Genomic DNA, 26,081 nt, shown 5'->3' on the forward strand with positions numbered 1-26,081 from the left:
GAATACATGGCTGATGTTGCCCCGAGATTTGAGAGTTATTCTTGTAGCATAATCTGGCAGAAGCGAATGTGCTAGGAGTCACAAACTCAATGCTATGGGCAAGCAAAGCAAATGAGTGAGGCACAGAGTGTAAGGCCATGGGGATGGTGGGGCTGTGGCAGGCAGGAGATAATCGGTCTAAGGTTAGCTTCCAGCATTAAACTGTGTTATGAGTTAAAATAAAAAAAAAAATGTTTGGTTAAACAGCAAGAGGCCAAGATTTTAATACAGCTGGCTGTTATTTACTACTGAAAGTTTAGACTATTAAGAAACACATAGTTAAAAACAAAAAACATAATGACCCAGATTCTTGTTTTTCATAATCATTTAACTTTTTAGAGATCTTTTAGGCACCAATTCCTAGTCGAAAAGAAACAATCATCTGAAATTTAGCAATTATTCAAATCTTAGTTGTGATTTTTGTTTTAAAGAGAATTTTTTGTTTTAAATGTTCTCTCTTAAATTCTTTGACTTAGCTTCTCCAACATCGATATAAACTTCTACAAAACCAATCTAATCATACCATAAAAATAACCACCATCTGTCTCAAAGAAAGTGACTCCTATATGAATAGGGATTAGCAACGGCATAGCTTGATTCCATAGACTATTTCATTTAATTGATTTTATTATAAGTGATTATCGGGTCTGAGACCAGGAAAAGGGAAATAAGCATCTTATAGAGAATCACACATTAAAATAGTTCTAATTGGGGGCACCTGGGTGGCTCAATCAGTTGCGCATCCAACTCTTGACTTCAGTTCAGGTCATGATCTCAGGGTGCTGAAATCAAGCCTCAAGTCAGGCTCTGAGCTCAGCGGGGAGTCTATGCTTAAGATTCTCTCTCCCTCGCCCTCTGCCCCTCCCCCGACTATCTCTCTCTCTCTCTCTCTCAAATAAATGTATCGTTAGAAAAATAAAATAGGTCTGATTGAAATTAAGCATTTCTTACAGAATTATAAATATTGAGTATTACTAGAGCTAACTACATATTTTTAAGTTTATATTTTCTGCCAATGGATTGGATCTTTTGCCTACCTGTCACCCAGAAAAGAGGAATCACTTGTCCCATATCAGCCACAATGGGAAATGGCCCAACCCCAAGAATATGGAGCAAGGAGTCTTCTTTGACCCACTGGTAGGTCAGAGGTGACCTCCATCACCACTGCTATGAAGAAATGTGCTTCTACATGACATGGAATTCCGTTATGACTTTTGACCACATATGAAGGCTTTCCTCTTGATGTGAAACGAGTAACAATAGCAGCAGCATGTTTTTCCCCTCTTTATTCTCAAACTGATTGTTAATGAGCACACACACGGATCAGATTAATAACAATACTCATAATATCCCAGCCGTTGGGTTCTCTCTTTTCTTTTTTGTCTTCAGAGTCCTTTCCAAAAGGAAACATGCTGCCTGGCATTCTATATTATTCCCAATTTTCAAGTGGAAAAATGAGACAGATATAGTGACATAAAAACATTGGGAATTATATTTTTTAAAAACAAGACAATAATTCAGACCTTGTTTTAATTCTTCTCTACATTACCACAGTAAAATATTTATCAAAGTCTAAGAGATTACTGATATGCAATAACAACCAATGACTTTACATTAATGGAGCTATCAAATAATAAACTCATCAGTGAAGTAACCAGAAAAAAGTTACAATGTGAAGGGTGATTCACTATTCTCTTTATACAGTATTGAAACAACCATAACATTTAAACACCAGAAAGTCCTAAGTAGTATTAAACAGTAATTCATAACCGTGAAATGCTCTAACATCTTGACGTACCTTCTGAATGACCAAAACGGATGAAATTTTTCTCAGCGTAACTTTAGTTTTTTACACAGAACTATGTATTTTTAAAAACTGGTAATCCATGTAAGATATACACAAAACCTTTATCTGACTAGACCGTTCAACGAATAGGACTCCACATTGCTTTGTTGTTATGGGCTAATGAGCTTATAATTCAATGAAACCCTTTTAACAAGTTCTAGTTTCTAGAATGACATGTTCAAATAGTTTGGTCCTATTAGTTTTATTAACAAAAATCTCCAATTCCTTTATGAGATGTTTAATTCCTCTTACTATCGCCTTTAAAGGGCCTGACTTGATTTTTTCATCTAAATAAATCACAAGTGTAACCCTCCAGTCCCCAGTCCATGGGCACTTCATGAGTCTGGGTTTGGTGTAAATCAACACACAGTCACCTTCCCATGAGTTTTCCACTGGAGATTTTAAAGTAATTTTAATGCTTTCTACAGGGTACCCTGACTTTCTCTAGGCTTTTGTCAAATTAATAATGGCATGTGGTATTCCTCAGCATAACCTGCCAAAATGTGATAATTTCCTTGGAAGAAAAGCCATGAGCTGCAATCACACGTCTGAGTTGACAGACATCCAAATGGATCCTATATAAAAAGAAAAGGTTTGTGTCTTCTGGAATATGGATGTCCACTTTCAATAAATTCAAACAGATCCCAACATAAACATCTTCAAACTTGATGGGTTTTACGTGACTCATCATTTCATAGATTTTTGGCACCAAATCTCTGGACATTATATAACCCAACCCACTGCAGTAGGGAGGAAACACCTTAAAGGGATACTCCTGGTATGAAATATGGGCTTTCTGGTAAAATCCTCTATAGGAATAGTTATCAATTAGAGGATAACCTGTGAAAAACTTCTCTGAGTGGTTTACATTTAAAAGGTACTTCACTAAATTGCCAGTATTGATGAAAACATCAGTGTCTGTCTTCATGATGTACTTGGCATTGGGGCAAAATTCAGTTACCCACCTGAATGCCATAATTGTTTTCAAGGTCAGATTATTATAGGTGTCTAAAAAATCCTGTCGTATTATGTCACCGTAAAGAAGGTGTTCATCCTCTAAGGACAATGCTAACATTTTGTCTTCCTTTTCAGCCTGCTGGCCTAGTAAGAAAAAGGTAAGAACCTCATATCCCCACCAAGACTTTTTTTCACCCCAAGTAACTCTAATGGCCTGTCTGGCTTTCACATCTGAAGGGTGTGAAGTCACCAGGATGACAAGAAATGGGTTTTGGTGAGAGCAGTTTGAATGCTCTCGAAGCGTGAAGCGAAAGTCTTGTCTGTAAATGGGCTCATACTCGTAGAAGTACATCCAGTTTACACGTTCTATCACATTGTAGTGGGGCAGGCTGAGGTACCACATCACAAGGAAACTCAGCAGTGACAACAGCAGGAGGCTCCATTTGAGGGATCTCAGTGACATCCTACTTGGAAGGGTGGTCAAGAGAGCCAGGGCCATCCACAGCAGCTCAGAAGCACACAAGCCTCAGGTTCTGGAAGATTATCAAAGACCTGATTAGTTATAAGTTCCCAAGCAAAACCAAGAATCCTGATCCAAGCCTACTTAATTTCATTTAACTAGCAACAAATGGATACCAACAACCAAGAGTGCATTTTAGCTTTTTACATCAAGATCAAGGTTAAAAACATATCCTTCATGACTTTGGGAAAAATAATACTTTTTGTTTGATTTAAATAACTAGTGAAATACAATTTTGTCCTGGATGTCCAGAGGGACATTGAGAAATGAGTAACTGGGGTTAAAAAATAAACCTGCAATGAAAAAAACAAAACAAAACAAAACAAAAAAAACCCAAGACAAAAGGCTGCATTTTTTCTTCACTGGTATGGAAAAGACATAAAGAAATTAACACAAGGAGATGTTACCAGCAACATGTCCCAATAAACCAAGGGCCTTTCTCAGCTGTGTGATCTGATGTGGATCTAGCAAACATGGAATAAGGAAAACCCAGTAGCTACAATTATTCACGTGAGATGGGAGGAAAGCAGAGACTCTTCACCTGAGAGACAAATCTTCTAGATACAAACAGGATAACCGTTTCCAGAGTTTTTAAATGCTCAAGACTGTGACAGAGTTTTACTTGCCCCAACACATCCCAGAACCCCTTTTACCATGTTGGCTGAACTCAGTGCTCAATCTGGATAGCAAGTGCTTAAATTAAAGGCGGGTCCCTAGTACTGACTGTTCCCCATTCTAATCTATTCAGAAACCCTGTGCCAGATCGGAATCATGGCATGGAATCTCCAAGAACATGTGCTTTTTACACAGACCCCAGCTGAGATGAGAACAGAGGTAGGGGGCACAGAGTACACAGCCTGCAGTGACAGTGTGGCCTCAGCTCTGTGCTAGAACCCAAGGATGTGGCTGGTTTATAATTCAGGATCCCGCAGGGCTTTCCTGGTACCATGGTCTAAAGCCAAACATACACTAAGTGTTTCTTCGATCTTCCCCATTCACAGACTACATCAGGCACTAAGAAGACAAAAGGAAGGAGACAGGAGAAGAAGGCAAACCCAAGGCAACAGGGAAACATGGCAGACTGTTTACATCAAACACTAAGGGACATCAGAAGAAGAGACAGATCAACAAAATGGGGGACAGGCTGAGAGGCTCTGATGGTATCTCTTCACCCACAATCATCTGGGGGTAGGGTTCTGGGGAGCCAGAATTTGTTAGCGGGCCATACATTAAGGTCATCATATGGGAAGGCTGGCCTCCCAAGGGTTCTACTTTGGGTCAGTCTTAGGTCTCTGGACACACAGCTCTTCTGCCTTTTAATACTGTGAAGATGGCAGGATCTCAAGACTCCTTGTCCTCTCTGGCCATATAGTACCTGTTCTGACTAGTCTGGTCACAGTAATCTTTCCTTTCTCTAGTGCTTTCTATACTTAAAGTCACACAATACAATGGAATGTTCTGGCAAACTCTCCAGTTTCATGTACATGTGTCTTGCCTCTCCATTTAGAGTCTATGACCTTGGTGGCAAAGTTTTTCTCATAATCATCAAAGTGCAAGACAGAGAGAGACCTACAGCAGGAGTGCAAGGAACACAGACTTGTCTGTTATGCTCTTTCTTGCTGTAATAAGGATAAAAGGTAGGTCTGTCAATCCCACTCCAACCTCCCCACCTCCCCCTTACTAGCCTTACACAGCCAGCTTCTGGAAAAATGTGAAACAGAAGAGACCCACAGGAAAGATTACAGAAGTAATTAACCTCTTCTTACATTTTCTCCTCACTGGGCTACTAGACACTGCACAACCTTAGGATGCTCAATTTACACCTTGGCCAACAACAGCTTGTACATTTGTTGTATATGTCAGGTGTAGTTTTACGCCTCACTCCAACAATCAGCCATAATGAAGCCATAAACTTCAGACCAAGAGAAGGAAAGTATCCTGTGTGAGAAGCGGCATTTACAATTGCATTGAGGCAATGAAGGCCCCATTACTTTTCAATAATGGGAAGAACTCAAAACAGCAAATCTTATTACAGAAGTTATGTTATGTGCGTTCTGTAAACCATGGTTTCCAAGAGTGAAAATGTGCCTGTGGTTCTGAGGTATACTGCTTGTGGGCCCACAAAGAAAATAAAGCAGCAGCAAAGATAAGAAGAAGAACTCTCCAGCCCAAAAAAGGGGAAAGGTTTTTCGAGGACCGGCCAGACAGACTTTAGACAGGTGGCTCTAAAGGCACAGACCACGGTCCACACCCCAGCTCTGACCTTCAACAAACACGGTGAGCAAGTCTGTATGTTATCTTTCAGAGCCCCAGTTTCCGCATCTCTGCACTGAAGATGTCAGGACAGTGTAAATGGGGAATGACGTGTACAAAACAAAACAAAACATGTAGCTGGCCATTAAGTGTTCAGTAAACAGATTCTGTCATCCCCAGCTGTGCTCCTCCCTGGGCAACTATTCTTTCCCATCTGTGTTCTCTAAATTGATTTTTATTGTCAAAGGAGTTATCCTAAAAAAAAATGATAATCTTTATGAATTCTTACTACTTAAAGAAAAATAGGTTTCACACCCATAAATATATTTCTATTTCTTGCCATCTTGATTTATTTCTTCTGCATGAAAGACCTTCAATTTCACCAACTGAACAGTCGGTAGTATGCAGCAGTCACAAATAATGCTTGAAATTTCTATAAGATAGAGAAGAAACTTAATAGCATTTACTTATGGGCCAGGGGATCAGAGGTCAAAGAGGGGAAAGAAGTAGGTCCACCTCCTCCAGTCTCTTTCTGAACTAGAAACAGATACTGAAATAAAAAGTTATCACAAGTCCACAGAATTCAGAGAGTTCAAGGCTTCATCATGGAAAAAGAGCACTTGGTATTCAAGGCTTAAAACATATATCTAAGTTCTCACGTCACCAGGTGTCTTCGGTCACCCTACCACAGTTTCACTTTCCTGAATAAGAACGCGGGGGGTAACTAAAATAAGTGAAACGCTAAACTTCTAAGAGACACTGTGCTGGTGTCCTCTCTTTCACCTTCTGTTCCACACATGCATTCACAGCAGGCAATCCTGGCGTGGGACTGCCGACTACTACCTCCCAACCGCCCCTTCCCCTTTGAACCTCCATCTCTATTCACAAATACCCAGGCACATTGATGAACTGTGAGAAGAGGAAACAGTGAGGCAAATCTCACTTGCCACCATGATTCAGTTCCTGTTTTGGTTTTTACTAGTCAAGTTTGGAAACCAGAGCAAGAAATGAAAAACAGGGAGGCACTGACATACAAAAAATGTTCCCAATGGACTGAAGACTCAATTAAGAGAAAAATGCACCTTTCAAAGTACTAAAAGAAAACATGGATGAATATTTTAATAGTTTTGAAGTGGGGAAGACCTTTCAATTACTCAGCTGTAAGAAATAATACAATTTCAAAAATTTCTTGCACGAGATTGAAAAAAAAATAAACTGAAAAAAATAAACAACAATAAAAAACACAAACAAGGTTGAAAGATAAAAAACAAACTGGGAAAATTTCTTGCACGAGATTGAAAAAAAAATAAACTGAAAAAAATAAACAACAATAAAAAACACAAACAAGGTTGAACGATAAAAAACAAACTGGGAAAAAAAACAACTGAAGTTTTATGACAAAGACTTGTAAGCCCCCCAAAATTAAGAATGAGACGAATACTATGAGAGAATTAATGGCCAAAAGAGAAATTCTGAAGAGAACTACAAAAGATCAATAAAATAAGAAAAGATACTTAAACTCACAAGTAAGCAGAAATATTGACAAAAACCACAAACCAGCAGGGGCACCTGGGTGGCTCAGTGGGTTAAAGCCTCTGCCTTTGGCTCAGGTCATGATCCCAGGATCTTGGGATCGAGCCCCGAATCAGGCTTTCTGCTCAGCGGGGAGCCGCTTCCTCCTCTCTCTCTGCCTGCCTCTCTGCCTGCTTGTGATCTCTGTCAAATAAATAAAACCTTTAAAAAAAAAAACCAAAAAAACCCCACAAACCAGCAAATTCAAGGGAAAAAAACATGACAATACTCAGTATGTGTGAGAGGAAAAGGCATTCTTGAGCACTCTGGAGGGAAATATGAAAACAAGTATCAAATTTTTAAACCTGCATACCCTTTGACCAAGCAATACCACTGTTAGCAATTTATCCTAAAGAAATAAGCAGGCAACTGTGTGCCATTTAAAATATGAAAAAAAAAAAAGGATTTAAATGCCTCCCAATAGAGAACTGGTTAAACAAATTATGGTACATCCATATAAGAGCATATATTTATTCATTATATACAATGAAGCTTACCTATATTCCCTTGATATACTACCAAATGAAAAATGCAGTTGCAAAACTGCTTATGTGCTATGAGTCCTTTTGAAAAATGAAAAGATAATTATAAACCCACAGAGTCACATATGCTGAGAAAGATTTCTAGAAGGATATGTACCAGTATGTCAATGTTTCTATTCTGTGGGATCTCTGGAAGATTTCTTCTTTCTTTTGTTTTTCTTTTTATATCATTTGGATTTTCCATGCTATTCATGTATTAGCTTTGTAAATACATAAAAACAAAGCCAAAAATTTAATTTTATATTTGCGTATGTTCCACTGAGCAGTAGTAACCCTAACCTAGCAGTCAGGATTCTGAGTTTTGTCTTATCCTAGTTCTTCTCCCAAAGTATGACTACGTACAATTCATGATATTTCTATTAGGTATAATTCTCTCTGATTTTAGTGAATATTATCTTAACATAGTAAGGAATGATTTTTAAAATCCACTCAAAATATAGTAATTCTAATATAAATTTAACAGGATTTACATTAGCTAATAATAATAGTACTTTACCCACATGTATATATACACACAGATAAATACAAAAATTTATGAAGTGTTCACAACAAATATTATTAGCTAACCCCCAATATCTCTATATGGTGGGCCAGTTGGTTTTACTGCACTTATTTTATAGATGAATTTTAGAGATTTCAAGTGAATTGAAGATGACATAAAGACACTTTCAAATAGATGTGCTTATAAAGTTCATAAACCAGCTGAAAAGTACCAAAGGAATATATTTTAGTATGTAGAAAAATGAACTCAGGAGGAAGGCATGGCATGAAAGAAACAAGTGGAAGCAAGGAGGTAATTAAAAGATAGTAAAAATTAATACAGAGAGTAAAACAAAAAGAGAGGGAGAAGAAAAAGAACAAAAATAATTTTTTTAATGTGAAAAAGTGAAAGTAAAGTACCATGTAAAAATGACATGGTTGCTGTAAAAACATTTCCACAAAATTAAAACATGGTAATATTCTTATCTAATTGAGGAGGAACAAGGAGAGAGTGATAAACTTTAAGACTGTGCAAAAAAATTCACTTAAGAATGTACATTAACCCTTAGAAGGAGCACTGAATTAATAGATATGGACTATATATCTTCCATACCGATTAAGAAATAAACAAAGCAAGCTATCAAATCAGTAAAGGGTAGGATAAGAGGAAAAAAAGCAGAGAAAATGCACAGTAAATAGAAAACACATAAGATGTTGGAAGTAAATATAAATGGAAGCCTCTGGCTAGCTTAGTTGGTTGAGCCTCCGACTCTTGCTTTCAGCTCAGGTCATGATTTCAGGGTTGTGAGATTGAGCCCTATGTCACGCTCTGTCCTGGGCATGGAGACTACCTGAGAGTCTCTCTCCCTCTCCTTCTACCCCCATCCCACTCCCACTCTAAAAGAGTAAAACAAAAAATTTTAAAAAATAAAAAAATAAGTAAATATAAACGTACTGTCAGAGTAAATATAAACTCACCTACTAAAAGATGAGAGATTCTCAAACTGGCTTAAAATTCTGCCATTATACTGCTTATAATATACATGCCTAAAACAAAACAACACAAAAGTTTTAATATTAGTAAATAAGAAAACACATCAGGAAATGCCAATCAGAAGCCTGCTGCAATTAAATACTAATGTCACATATTTTAAATGAACAGTATTTAAAAGGGACAAGATTTTGCTACTAATAAAAGGAGCCATCTAAGAAGATAATTTAACAATCATGAAGCTATATAAACATAAAAACATAGCCTCAAAAATATATAAAGCAAACTCTGAAATGTATGAGTACAAATGGAAAAATCTATAATCCTAATGGGAGGTTTTTAACAAATCCCTCTATATAACTAATACATCAGCAGGCCAAAAATAAGGATATGCATGTTTCAAATAGTATTAGCAAATTTGGTTTAACAGAATAGTAGTATTCCTTTCAAAATCACAGGACACATTTATTAAAATATTGATCATGTTAGGTCACATAAGCCATTTCAAGAATTTTTTTAAAACTCAATTTAACAGGAGCACCTGGCTAGCTCATTGATAGAGCATGCAACTCCTGATCTCAGGGTTGGGAATTCAAGACCCACACTGGGTGTAGAGATTACTTAAAGAAAACAAAAACAAAAACAAACCTCAATTTAACAGAGGTCACATTATTTGACATTATTTGACCACAATATAATTATAACAAAAACATAACTTGAAGAACACATAAACAAAAAAACTTGTTTGGAAACTCAACATTCTTACAAGTTTTTGTTTAATCCATAAAGTTAAAGAGAATATCATACTGGAAAGTATATAATATGTGCAACTGAGTAAGAGCAATTTACTACATTTCAGTGAGGCACTATTACATCAGCTCCTTAGTTGAAAACTATTGGTTTGGGACAAGGTGTGAGAGAGAAAACAAGCATATTTTTTTTTTTCTGCTTTAAAGAATGATCTATAGTTTGGGGGAGACAAATAGCTCCAACTGCAGAGGGAAAACTCCTTTTTACAGAAAAATGCCAATTGTAAATGTAGGTAGAATGACAGAATAAGAATACTATCATTTTGCAACTTCTCATGAAATTACTGATTCAGGCAATGATTATTAATCAGTGTTTCAAACATCAAAGGAAGATTAATAAGGAATTGGACATCTATATGGTACCAAAGTAACACCATAAAGATAACCTTTTACTGATAAGGACAGAAAAAATATAAACCTTACATTGGAAGAATCAGAGTGCTAATAATCAATGTTAGCATTATAAATGGTGGAAAAAGTACATACTATTTATCTCCTAATGAGAAACAGTGTGAAATAACAATATTATTTCTGATGAATCCTAGCCAAAAATGGTGTCTAATCAAAATATACACAAAATACAGAGAATAGAAGAACAAGCTAAGGAACACCACAGGCAACATTCAAAGAAATCCAAGAGCTGGGATTGTCAGCTAGCATGGTGTCTTCAGTACCATGAAAAAAAGGGACAGCTGTAGATTAAAAAAGATTTAAGGACACACACATTGCAATGTACAGTCCTGGACTGGATCCTGTAGAAATCTGAGTACAACCTAAGTATTAGGGGATGCCAGGAGAATTATTAATCTGTTCAGGTGCGATATGTTAACAGGCTACAGAAGAAAATGTAAATGAATGTGGTATATCTACACATTAGAATACTATTCAGCTACAAAAAGAAACAAAGTACTGATGATACAAGCTGTAACATACCCATTTTAAGAATTCAGAACATGGGGCAACTGGGTGGCTCAGCTGGTTGAGTATCTGACTCTTGATTTCAGCTCAGGTCCTGATCTTGGGGTTGTGGGATCAAGCCCTGTTTTGGGCTCCATGCTCAGCGAGAAGTCTGACTGGGATTCTCTCTCTCTCTGGTTTTGCCCCTCTCCCTGCTTATACTCTCTTTTTCAAAATAAACAAATTAAAAAAAAAAATCTTAAAAAAAAAAAAAAAACTCAGAACATGGATGAATCTAAAAAACACTGAGCTAAGTAAAAGAAGCCTGAAACAAAAAACCATATATATATATGACTCTAATAATGTGAAATTATCCAGAAAAGGCAAAGCTATAGACAGTAGGTTAGTGACTGTCTGGTGGTGGCATAAGAAACTGGCTGTAAACGAAAATAGAGAAACACTTGTAGGTAATGGAAATATTTTAAAATTTGGGTGATGGTCACAGAACTCTGTACATCTAGTAAAAATCATTGAATTATACAATTCAAATGTTTTATGGTATATATACCTTAATAAAGCTATTAAAAATAAAATTTAAAAACTTTTCCTATTTCTAGGAAAATAAATTTAGGAGGAGGAAGTCAAGATACTTGTATTTACTTTAAAATATTTCAGTAATAAAAACTAAAAGGAGTTAAGAAAACGAATTCCCTCTCCCATTCATTTATGGTGGAATAGGAAACGGTAACACCTCTCAGGATGGCAATTTGGACATACTTACACAGTTTACAAATACACTTACTCTTTTTTCAGTAATTTTGATCCTGGAATTTATTTTAGGAACAGCCTAAAATATATATATGAAGACATTTTACTGTCTTTAGCTACATTATAATAGCAAATGATTAGAAACAACTCAAGGGATCATTAATAAGGGATTACTTACATAAACAATGGAATACTATACAGATGTTTAAAAAAAAGAATGAAGATATTTTCTAAGTACTGACATGAAAGATTTTTAGAATATATTAAGTGGAGAAGGAAGATACAGAACAATGTTTATAATATGCTAACTTTTGTGTTAAAAGGAAGAGAAAAGAGGCACCTGGTGTCTCAGTCTGTTAAGCATCTGACTCTAGATTTTGGCCCAGATCATGATTTCAGGGTTGTGAGATCTGCCTGTGATTCTCTCCCCCTCCCTCTTCCTCTCTCTCTCTCTCTCTAAATAAATAAATCTTAAAAAAAAAGAAAAAGTAAGGAAAAATATGCATATTTGTATGTGTATGAGAAAAACAATGGAAAGATACATACAATGGGTAGGGAGGAATGGGGTAGATCAGAAAAGGGATGAGAGCATCCCTTTCTTTTCTTTTTTTTTTTAAGATTTTATTTATTGTGGTGCCTGGGTGGCTCAGGGGGTTAAAGCTTCTGCCTTCAGCTTGGGTCATGATCGCAGAGTCCTGGGATCGAGCCCCACATCTGGCTCTCTACTCGGTGGGGAGCCTGCTTCCTCCTCTCTCTCTCTCTCTGCCTGCCTCTCCACCTACTTGTGATCTCTGTCAAATGAATTAAAAAAATCTTAAAAAATAATCTTATTTATTTGAGATAGAGAGAGAGAGAGCGAGCACACAAGCATGGGGTAGGATAGAAGAGGCAGATGGAGAGGAAGAAGCAGACTCCCCACCAAGCAAGGAGGCCAATGGAGGGCTTCATCACAGGACCCTGGGCTCATGACCTGAGCCAAAAGCAGATGCTTAATTGACTGAGCCACCCAGGCTCCCTGAGAGTATCCCTTTCTTATGTTACTTGGTAATATTACTTTGTAAGTTATATAGTTTTCACATTAATTTGATTCTTAAAACACCTGAATACATTAAAATTCAAAACAATGAAAATAAGGGCACTTGGGTGGTTCAGTCGTTGATCATCTGCCTTCGGCTCAGGTCATGATCCCAGAGTCCTGGGATCAAGCCCCGTATCAGGTTTTGCTCAGTGGGAAGCCTGCTTCTCCCTCTCCCACTCCCCCCGCTTGTGTTCCCTCTCTTACTGTGTCTCTCTCTGTCAAATAAATAAAAATCTAAAAAATAAAAATAAAAAATTTCCCTCCCCATTTTGAAGTGTTATATATAAAAATACACTGGTTTTAACTAAAGCAGTCCTTACAAAAAACTCATAACCTTTTAAAATATACATTCTTAAAAGTAGAATTATCTTACATACTTTTTTTGTGTCCACTGGATTTTTCCAAATTGGTATACAATTTACATATAATAAAACGCACCCTTTATATTTTACTGTTCTGTACATGTAACCACCAGTACAATCAAGATATGAGTCAATTCCATCACAACAAAAATTGTACAAATGTCCCTTAATCAATCCTTTCCTGAACCTCCAGGCAACCACTGATCTGTTTTTCATCCCTATGGCTTTGTCAAACCAGAATATGTCACATAAACAGAATGACACAGTATGCAGACTCTCATGTATAATGAATAATAAATTTTTTTAAAAGACTGAAAATAAATGAGTTGAGTACTTAGCTCAAGAAGCTAAAAAAATAATTCCAGTGTTATTACAGAAACAAGAAAACAGAAGGAATAATAAAGACAAAGCAGAAAACAATGGAAAAAAAAGCCAAAAAGGAAGATTATAAAAACAAACATTAGGAATAGAAGGAAAATATCTAACCTGTTAGAGAAACTGTAGCAAACTTAATGGTGAAACTTTTTAAATATTTCTATTAAAGCCAGAAAAAAGACAAGGATGTCCACTGTTGCCTCTACTATTCACTGCTCTTCTAGAGTGTTACTGCCACAAGCAAGAAGAGGAAGTAAGATGCAAAAACTGTTAAGGAAGGGAAGAAAACGTGCCATTATTTTCATATAATGTAATCATCTACATAGAAAAGTCAAAGGGAAAAAGACAACAGATAATGTTTACCAAGATGTTGGGTATGTGGTCACATATATATCCAAAACATTAAAAAACCCAAAAATCTAAGGAAAAACACAGCAACAACAGAAATGACAGAGTGTTAAATAAAACTAACAAAAAAACCGTGCAGGACCCTGATGTGGAAAGGTAAAAATCTTTTCTGAAGAATTAAAAAAAATGCGAATAAATGAGAGACACATGTTCAAGGGTAAGAAAAGTCAAAAGTAAAGATTCTACCTCCCTAAACTAATCAATAAATTCAGAGGATTATGAAAGGAACTCAATGATCTAAGAATAACCAATACAAATTTGAACACAAAGCATGAAGCAGGGGGTGGGCTGGGTGTTATCAAAGTCTATGAAAGAGCTACAGTAATTAAAAGAGAGGCGCAGACAGATTAAACAGCTGAAGAGCACCAAGACCTGAGGCAGATCTGAACATATACTGGGACCTGAAAAATGGCAGAGGCTGCATCACAAACCCATGCGGAAAAGATTTAGTAAATGGTTTGGAATAAATGTGGCAAAAATAAAACATATTCATTTTTTTTCAAAAATAAAATTCAGGTGGATATGAGAATTTTAAAAAGTAAAAAAAAAAAAAAAAAAAAGGAGAAATACCTTGGGTAACATTTTTAAAATATGAAGCTTACAGGACAAGGCAAGTTAAAAGGTCAGCCACAGACTCAGAGAAGATATTTAAACAATGGAAACAAAGGACTGGTACCCAGAATCTTTTCACTGTATTTGTTATATAGTATATATTTGTAATAATCTATTATTATTCTTTGTATAAAGTTTATGTAAAGCTTACAAATAAAAAGGCAAACAGGTGACCTGTGAATAAGAAGTTCACAGAAGAGGAAATCAGAGAAGCTAATAAACATGAAAAGAGGGTCAGTCTCACTAGTGATCAGGGATATGCAAATTGAAGTCAGATACCAAATTTTTAACCCATCAGGAAATATCAAAAAATTTCTTATCAGGTATTGGAGTAAATGCTATTTGTCACACACAGTGGGTCAAAGTACACTGTCACCGCCCCTTTGGTAGGTAAGCAATACGGCTACATCTAGTAAACTGAAAATCAGACTTTCCTTTTCTGGGACTACATCCTAGAAAAACTTTTACATGTGTAGACACATGGAGACACGTGCAAGCATGCTCACAATGGGGCTATGAAAACAGATAATCTGAGGCAACTTAAATGTCTATCCGTTAGATAATAAATCAATAAAACTTGGTACTGTCTTCCAGTGGAATCTTTTATAAGACAGTTAAAAGAAATGAACTGGATTTATACACAGAGTATCCATTTGGATAGTATTAAAAAATAAAATGTTGAGTAAAATATACAAGTTGAAAAATTAAATATGTATGTAATACCATTTATATAAGTAGTTCTAAACCGGACCCAAGAAACAGTGAGTTTTCAGAAGCAACTATGCACAAGACATTTTTCTTCTCTCCAAAGATTTTATTTTTATTTGAGAGAGACAGAGAGGGACAGCCGGAGGGAGAGACAGGAGGAGGGAGAAGCAGACTACCTGCTGAGTGGGGAGCCTGATGCAGGGCTCCTGAGATCATGACCTGAGCCAGTCAGTCACTCAACCAACTGAGCCACCCGGGAGCCCCCACACAAAATTATTTTTTAAAGAAACTGCAGGAATACCTCCCATACTCAGCAGTGTGGGTGTCGCTGGGGAAGAATGAAAGGGGCATGTGGTGAAAAGGGGAAAAAGAAGGTTAGCCACAAACACTATCAAGTATTAGTATTTGTTAATTCAAGGTGATGGAAATATAGGCATTCTCTTCTATTTTTAGTTTTCCTTGTATTTAAAATTTATCAGAACAGGAAAAAAGCATGATAAAAATGCTTGGACATCAGAGTTAAATGGCTCACCTAAATCTCAGCTGTAATACTTAATGGCTGTGTGACTTTGGGGACGTGACTTAATTTCTCAAAAGTGTCTTTTTTCAGCTACAAACCAAGTGCCACAATACCAGTTCAGTTACTGTGAGGTCTCCGTGGGAGACCACGGGCTATTCAGTCAGTACACTCAGTAGTTCTTGAAGTTAAAGTGACAATCAGGTGTGGGGGTAAATGTGGACCCCCTGTGATGACACAGGAGTCAAAGTGGCCTGGCCTGAGACTTGGGATTGGCTCACCCTGTGATGTAGCAGCTCCCAGTCCTGGGGGAACACTCAACAATATGTAAATAGGAATACCAAAACATGTTCAGAAAAGTTTGTAACAGCACACTATCCATGATAACCCCAACCTGGAAACAATCATGGTACAGGGAGAAACAAATTTATATAACAGCGCCTTATACAAAATGGAAATAAACAAACTGCAACCTCACATGACATTCTAGAGAGTCTCTCAAACCCAATGTTGAGCTAAAGAAGCCAGACACATAAAGAGTAGACACTATGATTCTATTTACACAAAGTGGAAAAGCAGGCAAAAGTAATCTATGGTGTTAAGAAATTATCAAGGACACTGGTAAACCCTGGACATAATTAGGAAATACAATTGGTAGGGCCTGAGGGTGACTTTCCGAGGTGCTGGGCACGTTCTATTTCTTGATCTAGATGGTGCCTACAGGTGTGTTCACTGTGGTATTTCATTTCTTCATCTGTACATTTTTTTTTGGGGGGGGGATGTTATATGAAAAAAAAAAAAAAAAGTGAAAACAGCCTGGCAATCTGATCAGTCATTCTGTTTATTTGGTTACTGTGCACCATCAGTGTTGGCAGGTGTCTACATGACCTTCTGGCCCTAGATGTCCAGCTGTGCTGAGAGCACTGGGAACTGCTACCAGGCAGTAACTCATGCAACCTTCAAGACCGCCCACGAATAAAGGCAGGCACTTCTGAAATCTTTACTGTTTGCACTGAATAGGTGAGGAAACTAAGGCTCAGGGAGAGTCAGTAACTTGCCCAAAGTCAAAGGCTTTTAAGTGGTAGAGACAAAATCAAACAAGACTCCAAATTTCATGTTCTCGGTGCTACCCTTCCTATCCCAGGGAATCTGCCGCATGCCTACTGACCAGAGTTGCTCTGAGTGGTTTTAATTTCTCATGACCATTGAACCTTGAAACAGTAAAGGAACATCGCAACCTTATCGTCTTTATATAGAAAGACTCGGGACGCCTGGGTGGCTCAGATGGTTAAGCGGCTGCCTTCAGCTCAGGTCATGATCCCAGTGTCCTGGGATCGAGTCCCACATTAGGCTCCTTGCTCAGCAGAGAGCCTGCTTCTCCTTCTGCCTCTGCCTGCCATTCTGTCTGCCTGTGCTCACTCTCTCTCTCTCTCTGACAAATAAAATCTTAAAAAAAAAAAAAAAAAAAAGAAACTCAAAATTCTCCCTCTCAAACTTGAAATATGGGTTGTTAACAACACAAACATAATAACTAATAATGGAGTGCCTGCATGGCTCAGTCAGTTAAGTGTCTGCCTTTGGCTCAGGTAGATCCCAGGATCCTGGGATCGAGCCCCACATCATGACCCTGCTCATCGGGGAGACTGCTTCTCTCTCCCTCTATACCCCTCCCCACTCATCGTCTCTCTCTGGCTCTACCTCAAATAAATAAAATCTTTAAAAAATGATAACTTATAATTTATGCAGATATAGACTTTCTTATTTTACATCAGAAATATGCCGGGAACTATAGGGCACCTGGGTGCTCAGTCAGTTAAGCGTCTGACTCTTGATTTCGCCTGAGGTCATGATCTCAGAGTGGTGAGATGGAGCCCAGCGTTGGACTCTGTGCTCAGCAGACAGTCTGCTTGAGATTCTCCCTCTCCCTCTGCCCCCTTTTGCCCCCAAATAAGTAAATCCTTAAAATAAATATATGCTGGACACTAGAAAATTGGGGGACTGAGAGGGTGGTTGGAGGGATCAGTCCAAATGCAAGGACTCCAGAGAAACAGAAGAATCATTCAATGGTACAATTATTTAAGCCAAAATAACCTCAAATTCTTTCCTGGATACAAAAATGTTGCTTATTTTCTGCAAAGGGAAAGCAAATTCAATTATTTTAAAAAACATTTAAACTCTTATAACTGCAAGTGTGATATATGTTCATTAGAGAACTGTGAATGCAAAAACAAAGCACAGGCAATGAAAGCTTAAGGGTAACAATGGTAACATTTTCTGAAAAAGATCTACCCCAGCTGTCTCTCTATCCTGTATGTCTCTTAGGAATACACCCCCCCCCCCATTTCATCTGCTGCCATGCCTCTTCCGATCCCTATTTCGGCTATAACAGCTTCATTTCTGAACCCTGACTATGTCAAACTTTCCCACCTTGGGGAGTCTGCACTTGCTGGTCCCTCTAACTCAAAAGCTGTTTCTCAAAAGGCTGGCTCCTTCTGCTTCAGATCCCAGCAAAATGTCACTTAGGAGACTCCTTCCCTGACCCCTTATCCCAAGTTAACCCCCACCCATACTTTCTATCACACCCCTCATTATTCCCCTCTAGGCAATTAACCCAGACAGATGTTCTGTCTTTCTATTATCTGTTCCCTTCCCAAGAATCTGAGGTTTGTGAGGGAAAAGGCCTTGCCTGTCTTGTTCTCCCCACATCCCTGGAGCCTAGCACACAGTAGGTGCTAGATGGGTATCTGAATGCTGTGCAAATGGTCTGATAATGTGCTTTTATCCATTCAATATATTAAGAAAAGATCCCCAAGAATAAACTGAATCCAAAAGCAAACTCCTGAATCTGTTAGATTATGCTTACTTTTGTTCAGCTCTCTCATGATACAAAGCCTTCTTCTAATTCTGATCATGTTCATTTTAAAAGGTCCAGACATGAAAAACCAAAAACAAACAAAAAAACCCACAAAAACTACATTTCAATAAAATTCTAAGCCTGGGCATATGAGCTTTAGGGGTCATCCAAGGAGAAAACATGTGCTATCATTAAGGATAATTATAAAATTACTGCCTGTTGTAAATTATGACTCTTATTCCACATAAAGAACAGCAGTGCAAAGGGCAGAAATCCTAATAGCCCCAACAAGGCCCAGTGGAAATGAGTTTAGTACACACAGTCATGTCCTATTTCTTATAGAGGGAGAACCACATATCAATACACATCATGAAGAAAATTGCCCTACTAGCTCCCTCTCCAACTGAACATATTAATTCATAAACAAAGCAAAATAAAACTCCACCATTCTGACCTCCTCTGATTATATTAGATACAAACAGAATCAGTGATGCCTGACCACTACCTCTCTCTTTCCTCTTCTCTCTGAACCCAGTGGTTCTTAAACTTGGCTGTGTATTTTAATCTCCTGGAGAACTTGAAAACCTCTGGAAGTTGGGCTGTACCTGGGACTAACTAAATGAGAGTTGCAGAGGACAGTGAGGCTCAGATGGCAGTACCTCTAAAGTTTTCCAGATCATTTCAATGTGCTGCTCTAGACTGAACTATTCCAAGTACAGTGCCTGTGCAACACCTAGGAGCTTGCTAGAAATGCAGAGCCTCAGGACCAACCACATCTGAATACAGCAAAACTCAGTGAATCAGAAACACTTAGGATGGGGCTGGCACACAGTAAGAACTACATAGATGGTACCGCTATTATTACTAAAGTCCACTACATGCTCCTCTAACCTACTCTTATTTGCTTACATTAGTTCCATTTACAAACCCTACAGCTAGCTCCCAATGTCTCTTATAGGTCACCATATGGTCTACAGCATGTAGACATGTCTCTTATAGGACACCATATGGTCTACAGCACATGTACACATGTGAATAAATACTAGTTTATCCACATTCTCTCTCCAAATCAGTAAGCTTTTTTTTTTCCCCCCACTGTAGGTTCCCCACCCAACATAGGGTTTGAACTTGTGACCCTGAGATCAAGAGTCATGTGCTTTACCTACCAACTGAACCAGCCAGGCACCCCAATAAGCTTCCTTTTAGGGGTGCCTGGGTGGCTCAGTCATTAAGCATCTGCCTTCGGCTGAGATCCTGATCCCAGGGTCCAGGGATAGAGCCCCACATAGGGCTCCCTGCTCAGCAGGAAGCCTGCTTCTCCCTCTCCCACTCCCTCTGCTTCCGTTCCCTCTCTTGCTGTGTCTCTCTCTGTCAAATAAATAAATAAAATCTTTTTTAAAAAGCTTCCTTTTAGAATCCAAAGATGATGTTTCTTCTAGCATCTTAAAGTTCCTAACGTTTTGCTACCCTATAAGCTCATAGGAACTACTAGCAGAGGTTCATGTGCCAACTGCAGACTTTTTCAGTTCCTCTTCCACACAAGCTCCCCTCTCCCATGATCTTCCTCCTGCCCCGTGATCCTTCCATAACTGGGAATGATCTGAACTCTCAAAAGCCCTATGATAGGTATTTCTGGCAACTGGCAGAGAACTACAAAATACATTAACCTTTTCAAACTGAGGCGTGAAATATTCAAGTGGCATCAATCTATTTTAAGGACTGGGCATATTTGATAAAGCTTCTGAAAAGGCTGGCTCCTTCTCCTGCTTCAAATCCCAGCAAAATGTCACTTAGGAGACTCCTTCCCTGACCCTTTATCCCAAGTTAATCCCCACCCATACTTTCTATCACACCCCTCATTCCTCCCTCTGACTTTGAAGCACAGCTGGACATATAATAGAGAATCACATTTTACTGACTGGATGAACTGAAACCGCTATACTTGCCGAATTTAATAACACTTAAAAACGAAATATGCTTTACTCTGTCAGGAGAAACAAAGTCAATGTTAAAAAAAAAAAAAAAAAAAAAAACCGGGGCGCCTGGGTGGCTCAGTGGGTTGAGCCTCTACCTTTGGCTCAGGTGATGATCTCAGGGTCCTGGGATCGAGCCCCACATCAGGCTCTCTGTTCAGCGGGGGGGCCTGCTTCTCTCTCTCCCACTCTTCCTGTTTGTATTCCCTCTCTTGCTGTGTCTCTCTCTGTCAAATAAATTAATAAAATCTTAAAAAAAAACCCCAAAACCAACTTGCTTTCTACTTTATCCAATTTCTTCACATTCCCCTCTCCGTAAGTTTAGCAAAAGCCCCGCTTGGTCCTGGCACTGTAGTAAGTACTTCCCATACTTCCACTATTTGTTGATTAAAACAATCTAGGAGGTAGGCACTACGACCACAGCATCTTTGTTCCCGTTGAGGAGACTGAGACGTGGAGACCTGATCAAGAGTCAGGCTCTCACAACCAGCAAGCGAGGCTGGGAATCCCGCAGTTCTCATCCTGAGTGGGGTCCCCAACCACGGCACCAGTAGGCATCTTTCCTAATTTGTGTTAATCTCACTGGCCTGGCATCTTCATGCTTTCTTCCACATAATGTAGCACTTCTGATCTTCCTCAGGGATGAAGAGCTTCAAAGCTAACCCAGAAACTTAAAAGGGGGGGGTGGGGGGAGGAGGGGAATCCTTTGCGCAAACACTCTTCAATTTCCAAGCAGATCATGCTCTTTCGAATTCTCATCCAGACAATATCCAACGAGCATTCCTTTCAAGTACACGTTTCAGAAAAGGAGGAACTGCTGAGAAGAATAATGTTAATGAGTTTATATTCCAAATAACCCTGAATAAATTACTGAGCTTCAGTAAACATTAGCAAACACTCAGACACAAAAGCAGTGACCTGTCAGGAACCTGCAGAGATTCAGAGTACTAGTCTGGCTGACTCATCTCCATGTTCAAAACGTTCCTCCACCTGAAGATCAAGGGGGCCTTAGATCATTCACAAGAATCAAGTTTCTCTGAAGAGGACAGGGCACTGAATGGTCTTTCTGAAGGAAGTGGACAAGTGAGCCCAACGATGGCACCTCGCTGGTTTCAAAACTGGTTGATCCCTCATGGCCAATGTGTTGGTCATGTTGAACTTACACTTCTTGGGCTCATGCTGGACTGTGAGAATATGGTACTGACCAAAACACCCAAATAGAGCAAAAGTGGATGTACCTCTGCACTCAGAGGTGAGCAATCTGAAAGAGCCACATGAAAGAACAGCCATGTGTTCATGGGAAGAGGCAATAAGATGACCGGGTCTGGAGAGAAGCTAGGAAAACTGGAGCAGAGCAAAGATCATACAAGTCAGGCAGAACAGCAGGAAAGCTGACTCGAAAGCTGGGCTTCCTGTCTCTGTTTTGTTATAAACAGCTTTACTCATTGGAGGAAAAGGACAGCGGAAGCTGCTCTAGTTAATATTTCTTCTCACTGTTGCCCTAGGCTAGGAATATTATGTATCTTTGTCATCATAACCTTGTCTGTCAGGCTAAGTCACCAACTACCTTTCCCTCAGTTATCTAAGTGTATTTCATTCATTTCTTCCTGTGTTAGCAGCTGGGACTGCAATGGGGAAAAAGATCCCTGCCTTGCCCTTGAGTTGTTGATACCATGCAGAGCACGGAGGAAGGCTGAGGACTCCTCAAGGTTCAGACTGAACATTATGGGTAAAGCCCACCTGGAGAAGGTGGGAGGGAGACCTCCCAGCTCAACTGTCTCTAAATGCGTGCTCTGGGTCCGTGGCCGGGAGCCATCTTCGCACTTTCAGAATGTGCAGATGCTTGATAAAAACAAAAATTACAGAACCTATTATCAGTTTAGAGAAAAGAACTATTTAATTAAGAGAGAAGAGTTGGTAAGAGCTTTTTCTCTTATGGGGTATCCCCATCCTTGAAAACAAAGTCTGTTACCAAAATAGGAGCCAAATACACTGCTTCTTTATGCTAACTTTAAAAAGCCTGTTTGAAACACACAACTTGGGATTTAGCAGAATTCTGTGCTCTATCCCAGGAGTGGCAAAAAAAATTTTTCTTAAATAAAAGGGCAGATAGCAAACATTTCCTTTACGGGCCATACAGTCTCTATCCCAGCCACTTGATTCTGCCTTTGTAGCAAAATGGAGCCGTAGACAATATTAAACAAATAGGTGTGGCTGTGCTCCAAAAAACTTTATTCACTAAACAGGTTGCTGGTCTGGAAGTGTTGTTCTAGCCCCATGAAATGGCATACCTTAGAACATCAAGAAAAGCTCAATTTCCTGGGGTGCCTGGCTGGTTCAGTCAGTAGAGCATGTGACTCTTGATCTCAGAGTTGTGAGTTCAAGCCCTATACTGGGCATGGAGCTTACTTAAAAAAAAAAAAAATTGGAAAAGAAAAGAAAAGAAAATCTCAATTTCCTAAGATCTTTCTTTTCTGTGTTTCCTTATCACTGAAGAGCAGATCCTAGTAGTGGTAACATGTTCCCACATAAAATGGTTCCCGAAGGGCAGACAGGGCTGATGAGTATTACCCTAGGCTATGGATGCTCTAAAGGGACAACGAAAGGCCTGGCTTCCTAATTCAGGGTCAGAAACACATAGAATGAAAAATTCATACTCTACCCTAGCTTTCTGATTTCTCAGAGTTGCAGGGGTTACAAGTCGTCTTCCTGGCCAAATCTTCCATCCTGCAGTGTCTCAGGGCCTCACCCTGGGGATGTTCTGTGGCTTCAACTTCCCTCATCTAGACAAGCCTCCTACAAACTACCATTCTTCCTGCACATACCTTCACCTTCTCCTCACATATAATTCACAATGCACCAAGAGCTCTGGTGCCAAAAGCAAATCAATATTAATAATAGGCAATTTTTTACTGAAATAAAACCATTGTTCACAGTCCCAAAAGAGATATTTGCAAAAGACATTCTGTCAAATGAACTGCAACTTTTGAATGCATCTGATGTGCAAGGCCATTTAAGAGCATGCTATTTGACCCACCACATTTGACCTCGTTCAGGAAGTTGTACAGTGTGGTTACCACACAGTTAGCACGGAGGAGCAATGGTAACTGTTAGAACTGCAAGAAGAAAGTGTATTTGGCCTCAACGTTGTATTGTTATGAATGGGATAAAGGCGCTTAATGGGATTCTACGTGGATCACCCGATGGTGTAAAGAACAGAGCTCCAGACTGGGCAGAGAGAGAAGGCAAATCATTTCAAGGGATAAGAACAGAGGAAACAGTATCCACTGGAGTATTTTCTTAGGAATAAAGAGAGTGGAGTTTAAGTTGAATATGGCCACCAAATTAAGTTCACATAGTTAACTTTTCCTGAGTTACCATAATATTTTAATAATAACCCAACTTTTTTCCTCCTCTCTCTCTGCCTGTCTCTCTGCCTGCTTGTGATCTCTCTCTGTAAAAATAAATAAATAAAATCTTTAAAAAAAAAAATAATAATAACCCAACTTTTAGAAATACATGTAGCATCCAGGAGGGTTTAGTAAAGCTTAACTCTTACAACTCCTCAAATCCTCCAGGGAAAAAAGATATACTAGAATATACAACAGAACTTGTAGCTGTGTAAATGATCCTTAAAATCTTGTAAAGGAGACTCACAGTCAGTTTTAACCAGTTAGGATAATTTCTAAATTAAAATGAGATGAACTTACCTACAGAATTTCAGATGAGACTGAAGCACTAGAAGAAGTTTTTCTGCTGTTTTCTATATTCCATGCTTAATTAAAAGATTTGCTGTGAACTACTGAGCAAAAGAACAGAAAAAGAATACATCTAAGTCATAACTCAACACCATCGAGCAATATGACATCTAAAATCAATGTTCTATACCTAGCAAGCTGCTACAGGGCAAAGTATCATACATCAGCATTCTCTTCATTTTTGGAAAAGCTTTGGTCCTCTCTTCTTCCTTCTTGCTCTCAAATCACCTCATGCATCCACTCTGGAATTATAATTTGGCCACTGTTTTGGTAACAGGCTTTATTTTCATGGCTAGAATTACCCAATGACCATTCATTCGAATGAACCTTCTAGTCTAGAAGAAAAAAATGTTTTAGACTCTTATCTCTTAATAAATAGCTCCCTTCTTTAGACTGATACAAGTTCAGATGCGCTTTTATCAGGCATCAACACATTCTGAGAGCACAAAATCAGCTCCCTCCATCCCTCTAAGACACCTGGGGAAAGCTAAAACACAAACTTATTCTCAGCTGAAGAATGCAAACTCAAATCTTCCTTTCTTCTGACAACAGAAAAAAAGATACAGTATGGTAATCTGTTCCTTGGTACCAGCTTTTCCTGACAAAGCAGCCCGTCCTAAACACTGGTACTATGTGCAAATTACAGAGGATAAAAAACCCATCTCTGCTTGCAACTCTCCCTCCTAGTCCAACAGGGAGGAGTGGAAGAGAAGGAAATACGGAATGCAAGGCGTTGCTTACTACTGGCATCATTCCTTATTGCTTGGAAAAGTGAGGCTCCCTTGCACCTTTCAGATTTCTTTTAAAATGCCTGTATGCGTTAAGATCGCCTCTGGATAGCCCTGGCTCCTTGGGGTTTCCTTTTTTTTCTCTGCCCAATCCGCCCATTCTCCTCCTTGGGTCCATATTCCTTACAACCCCTCCCGATGAAGACGAACCCTCCCACAATCCTACTCCCAGGCCCTTCCCCAACGCCTTGGGAATGCGTTCGCCCCGGGCCTGCTGGGAAATCCACCCAAACTGAGACACCGTCCCCTTCCTCTCCCCCGCAGCCCCGGCCAACGCGCCCAGGGCTGCTCCCTGAGTTTGTCGCCGGAGCGGCCTAGGGCGACGGGGATCCGGGGGGCTGCGCCCTAAGGCACAGCCGGCAGGACAGTGTGTTCTTGCAGCCGCGGCCAGGGCCCGCCACGCGTTCCTGCGCCCTCAATGTCGCCAGGGCCCCGCCGGGCTCCCTCTTCCCGGCTCACCGGGATCTGGCAGCTGTTCGTCGCAGAGGCCGGAGCCCCCGGGCGCGGCTGCTCCGGCGCCACCCCAGAGGCGCTCTGGGAAAAGGCCGGAGTGGGCGGCACCTCCCTGACCGCTCCCTGGCTTCGCCGCCCCGCAGTGCCGTCCGCGAGAAGCGAGTCCCAGGACCAAGCCCGCCACCCAGCCTGGAGTCTCCAAGGCTTTCGGATCGCCCCCAGCGACCCTGCCTCACACTCACCTCCCGCGCACCGCACAAAGCCTGCTCCGACACCCGCTGGCGGGCGGCCGACGCTGCCGCCCCGCGCGCACACGCAGCCTCCCGCAGCCGCACGCACGGCCGGGCGCGCGCAGACCACGCGCGGAGGCCCGGAGCCCCTTGCTCGCTCGCACGCAGGCGCGGGCACCGAGCCCCGGCGAGCGCTGCCCTGCTCCGCCCGCAGCCGTGCGCACTCTCCTGGGCGCGCCCTGTTGCTCCTCGCCATCACCTTGCGTTCCGAGGACGGAAGGCGTTTTCCAT

At 39.8% G+C, this 26,081-nt stretch overlaps 1 protein-coding gene across 14 annotated transcripts; it reads right to left on the reverse strand.

Moving 5' to 3' along the window:
• Positions 1-2,243: 2,243 nt before the first annotated feature.
• Positions 2,244-26,074, reverse strand: B3GALNT1 (beta-1,3-N-acetylgalactosaminyltransferase 1 (globoside blood group)). Of its 14 annotated transcripts, none has more exons than XM_032836061.1 (5): positions 25,803-25,967; positions 24,450-24,561; positions 24,272-24,363; positions 9,188-9,256; positions 2,244-3,375 (listed from the first exon to the last, which is right to left on the reverse strand). In XM_032836061.1, exon 5 carries the CDS (start codon positions 3,339-3,341, stop codon positions 2,346-2,348), a length of 996 nt encoding a protein of 331 aa, XP_032691952.1. In that variant the 5' UTR covers positions 3,342-3,375; positions 9,188-9,256; positions 24,272-24,363; positions 24,450-24,561; positions 25,803-25,967; the 3' UTR covers positions 2,244-2,345. The 14 variants fall into 14 exon arrangements, with proteins under 14 accessions (XP_032691952.1, XP_032691947.1, XP_032691953.1 ...); XM_032836056.1 differs by lacking the exon at positions 25,803-25,967 and adding an exon at positions 25,567-25,630; XM_032836062.1 differs by lacking the exon at positions 25,803-25,967 and adding an exon at positions 25,061-25,508.
• Between the last annotated feature and the right edge of the window lie 7 nt (positions 26,075-26,081).

The sequence above is a fragment of the Lontra canadensis genome, unplaced genomic scaffold, assembly GCF_010015895.1.
Source record: "Lontra canadensis isolate GAN:19392208 unplaced genomic scaffold, GSC_riverotter_1.0 scaffold90, whole genome shotgun sequence".
Taxonomy (NCBI): Eukaryota; Metazoa; Chordata; class Mammalia; order Carnivora; family Mustelidae; genus Lontra; species Lontra canadensis.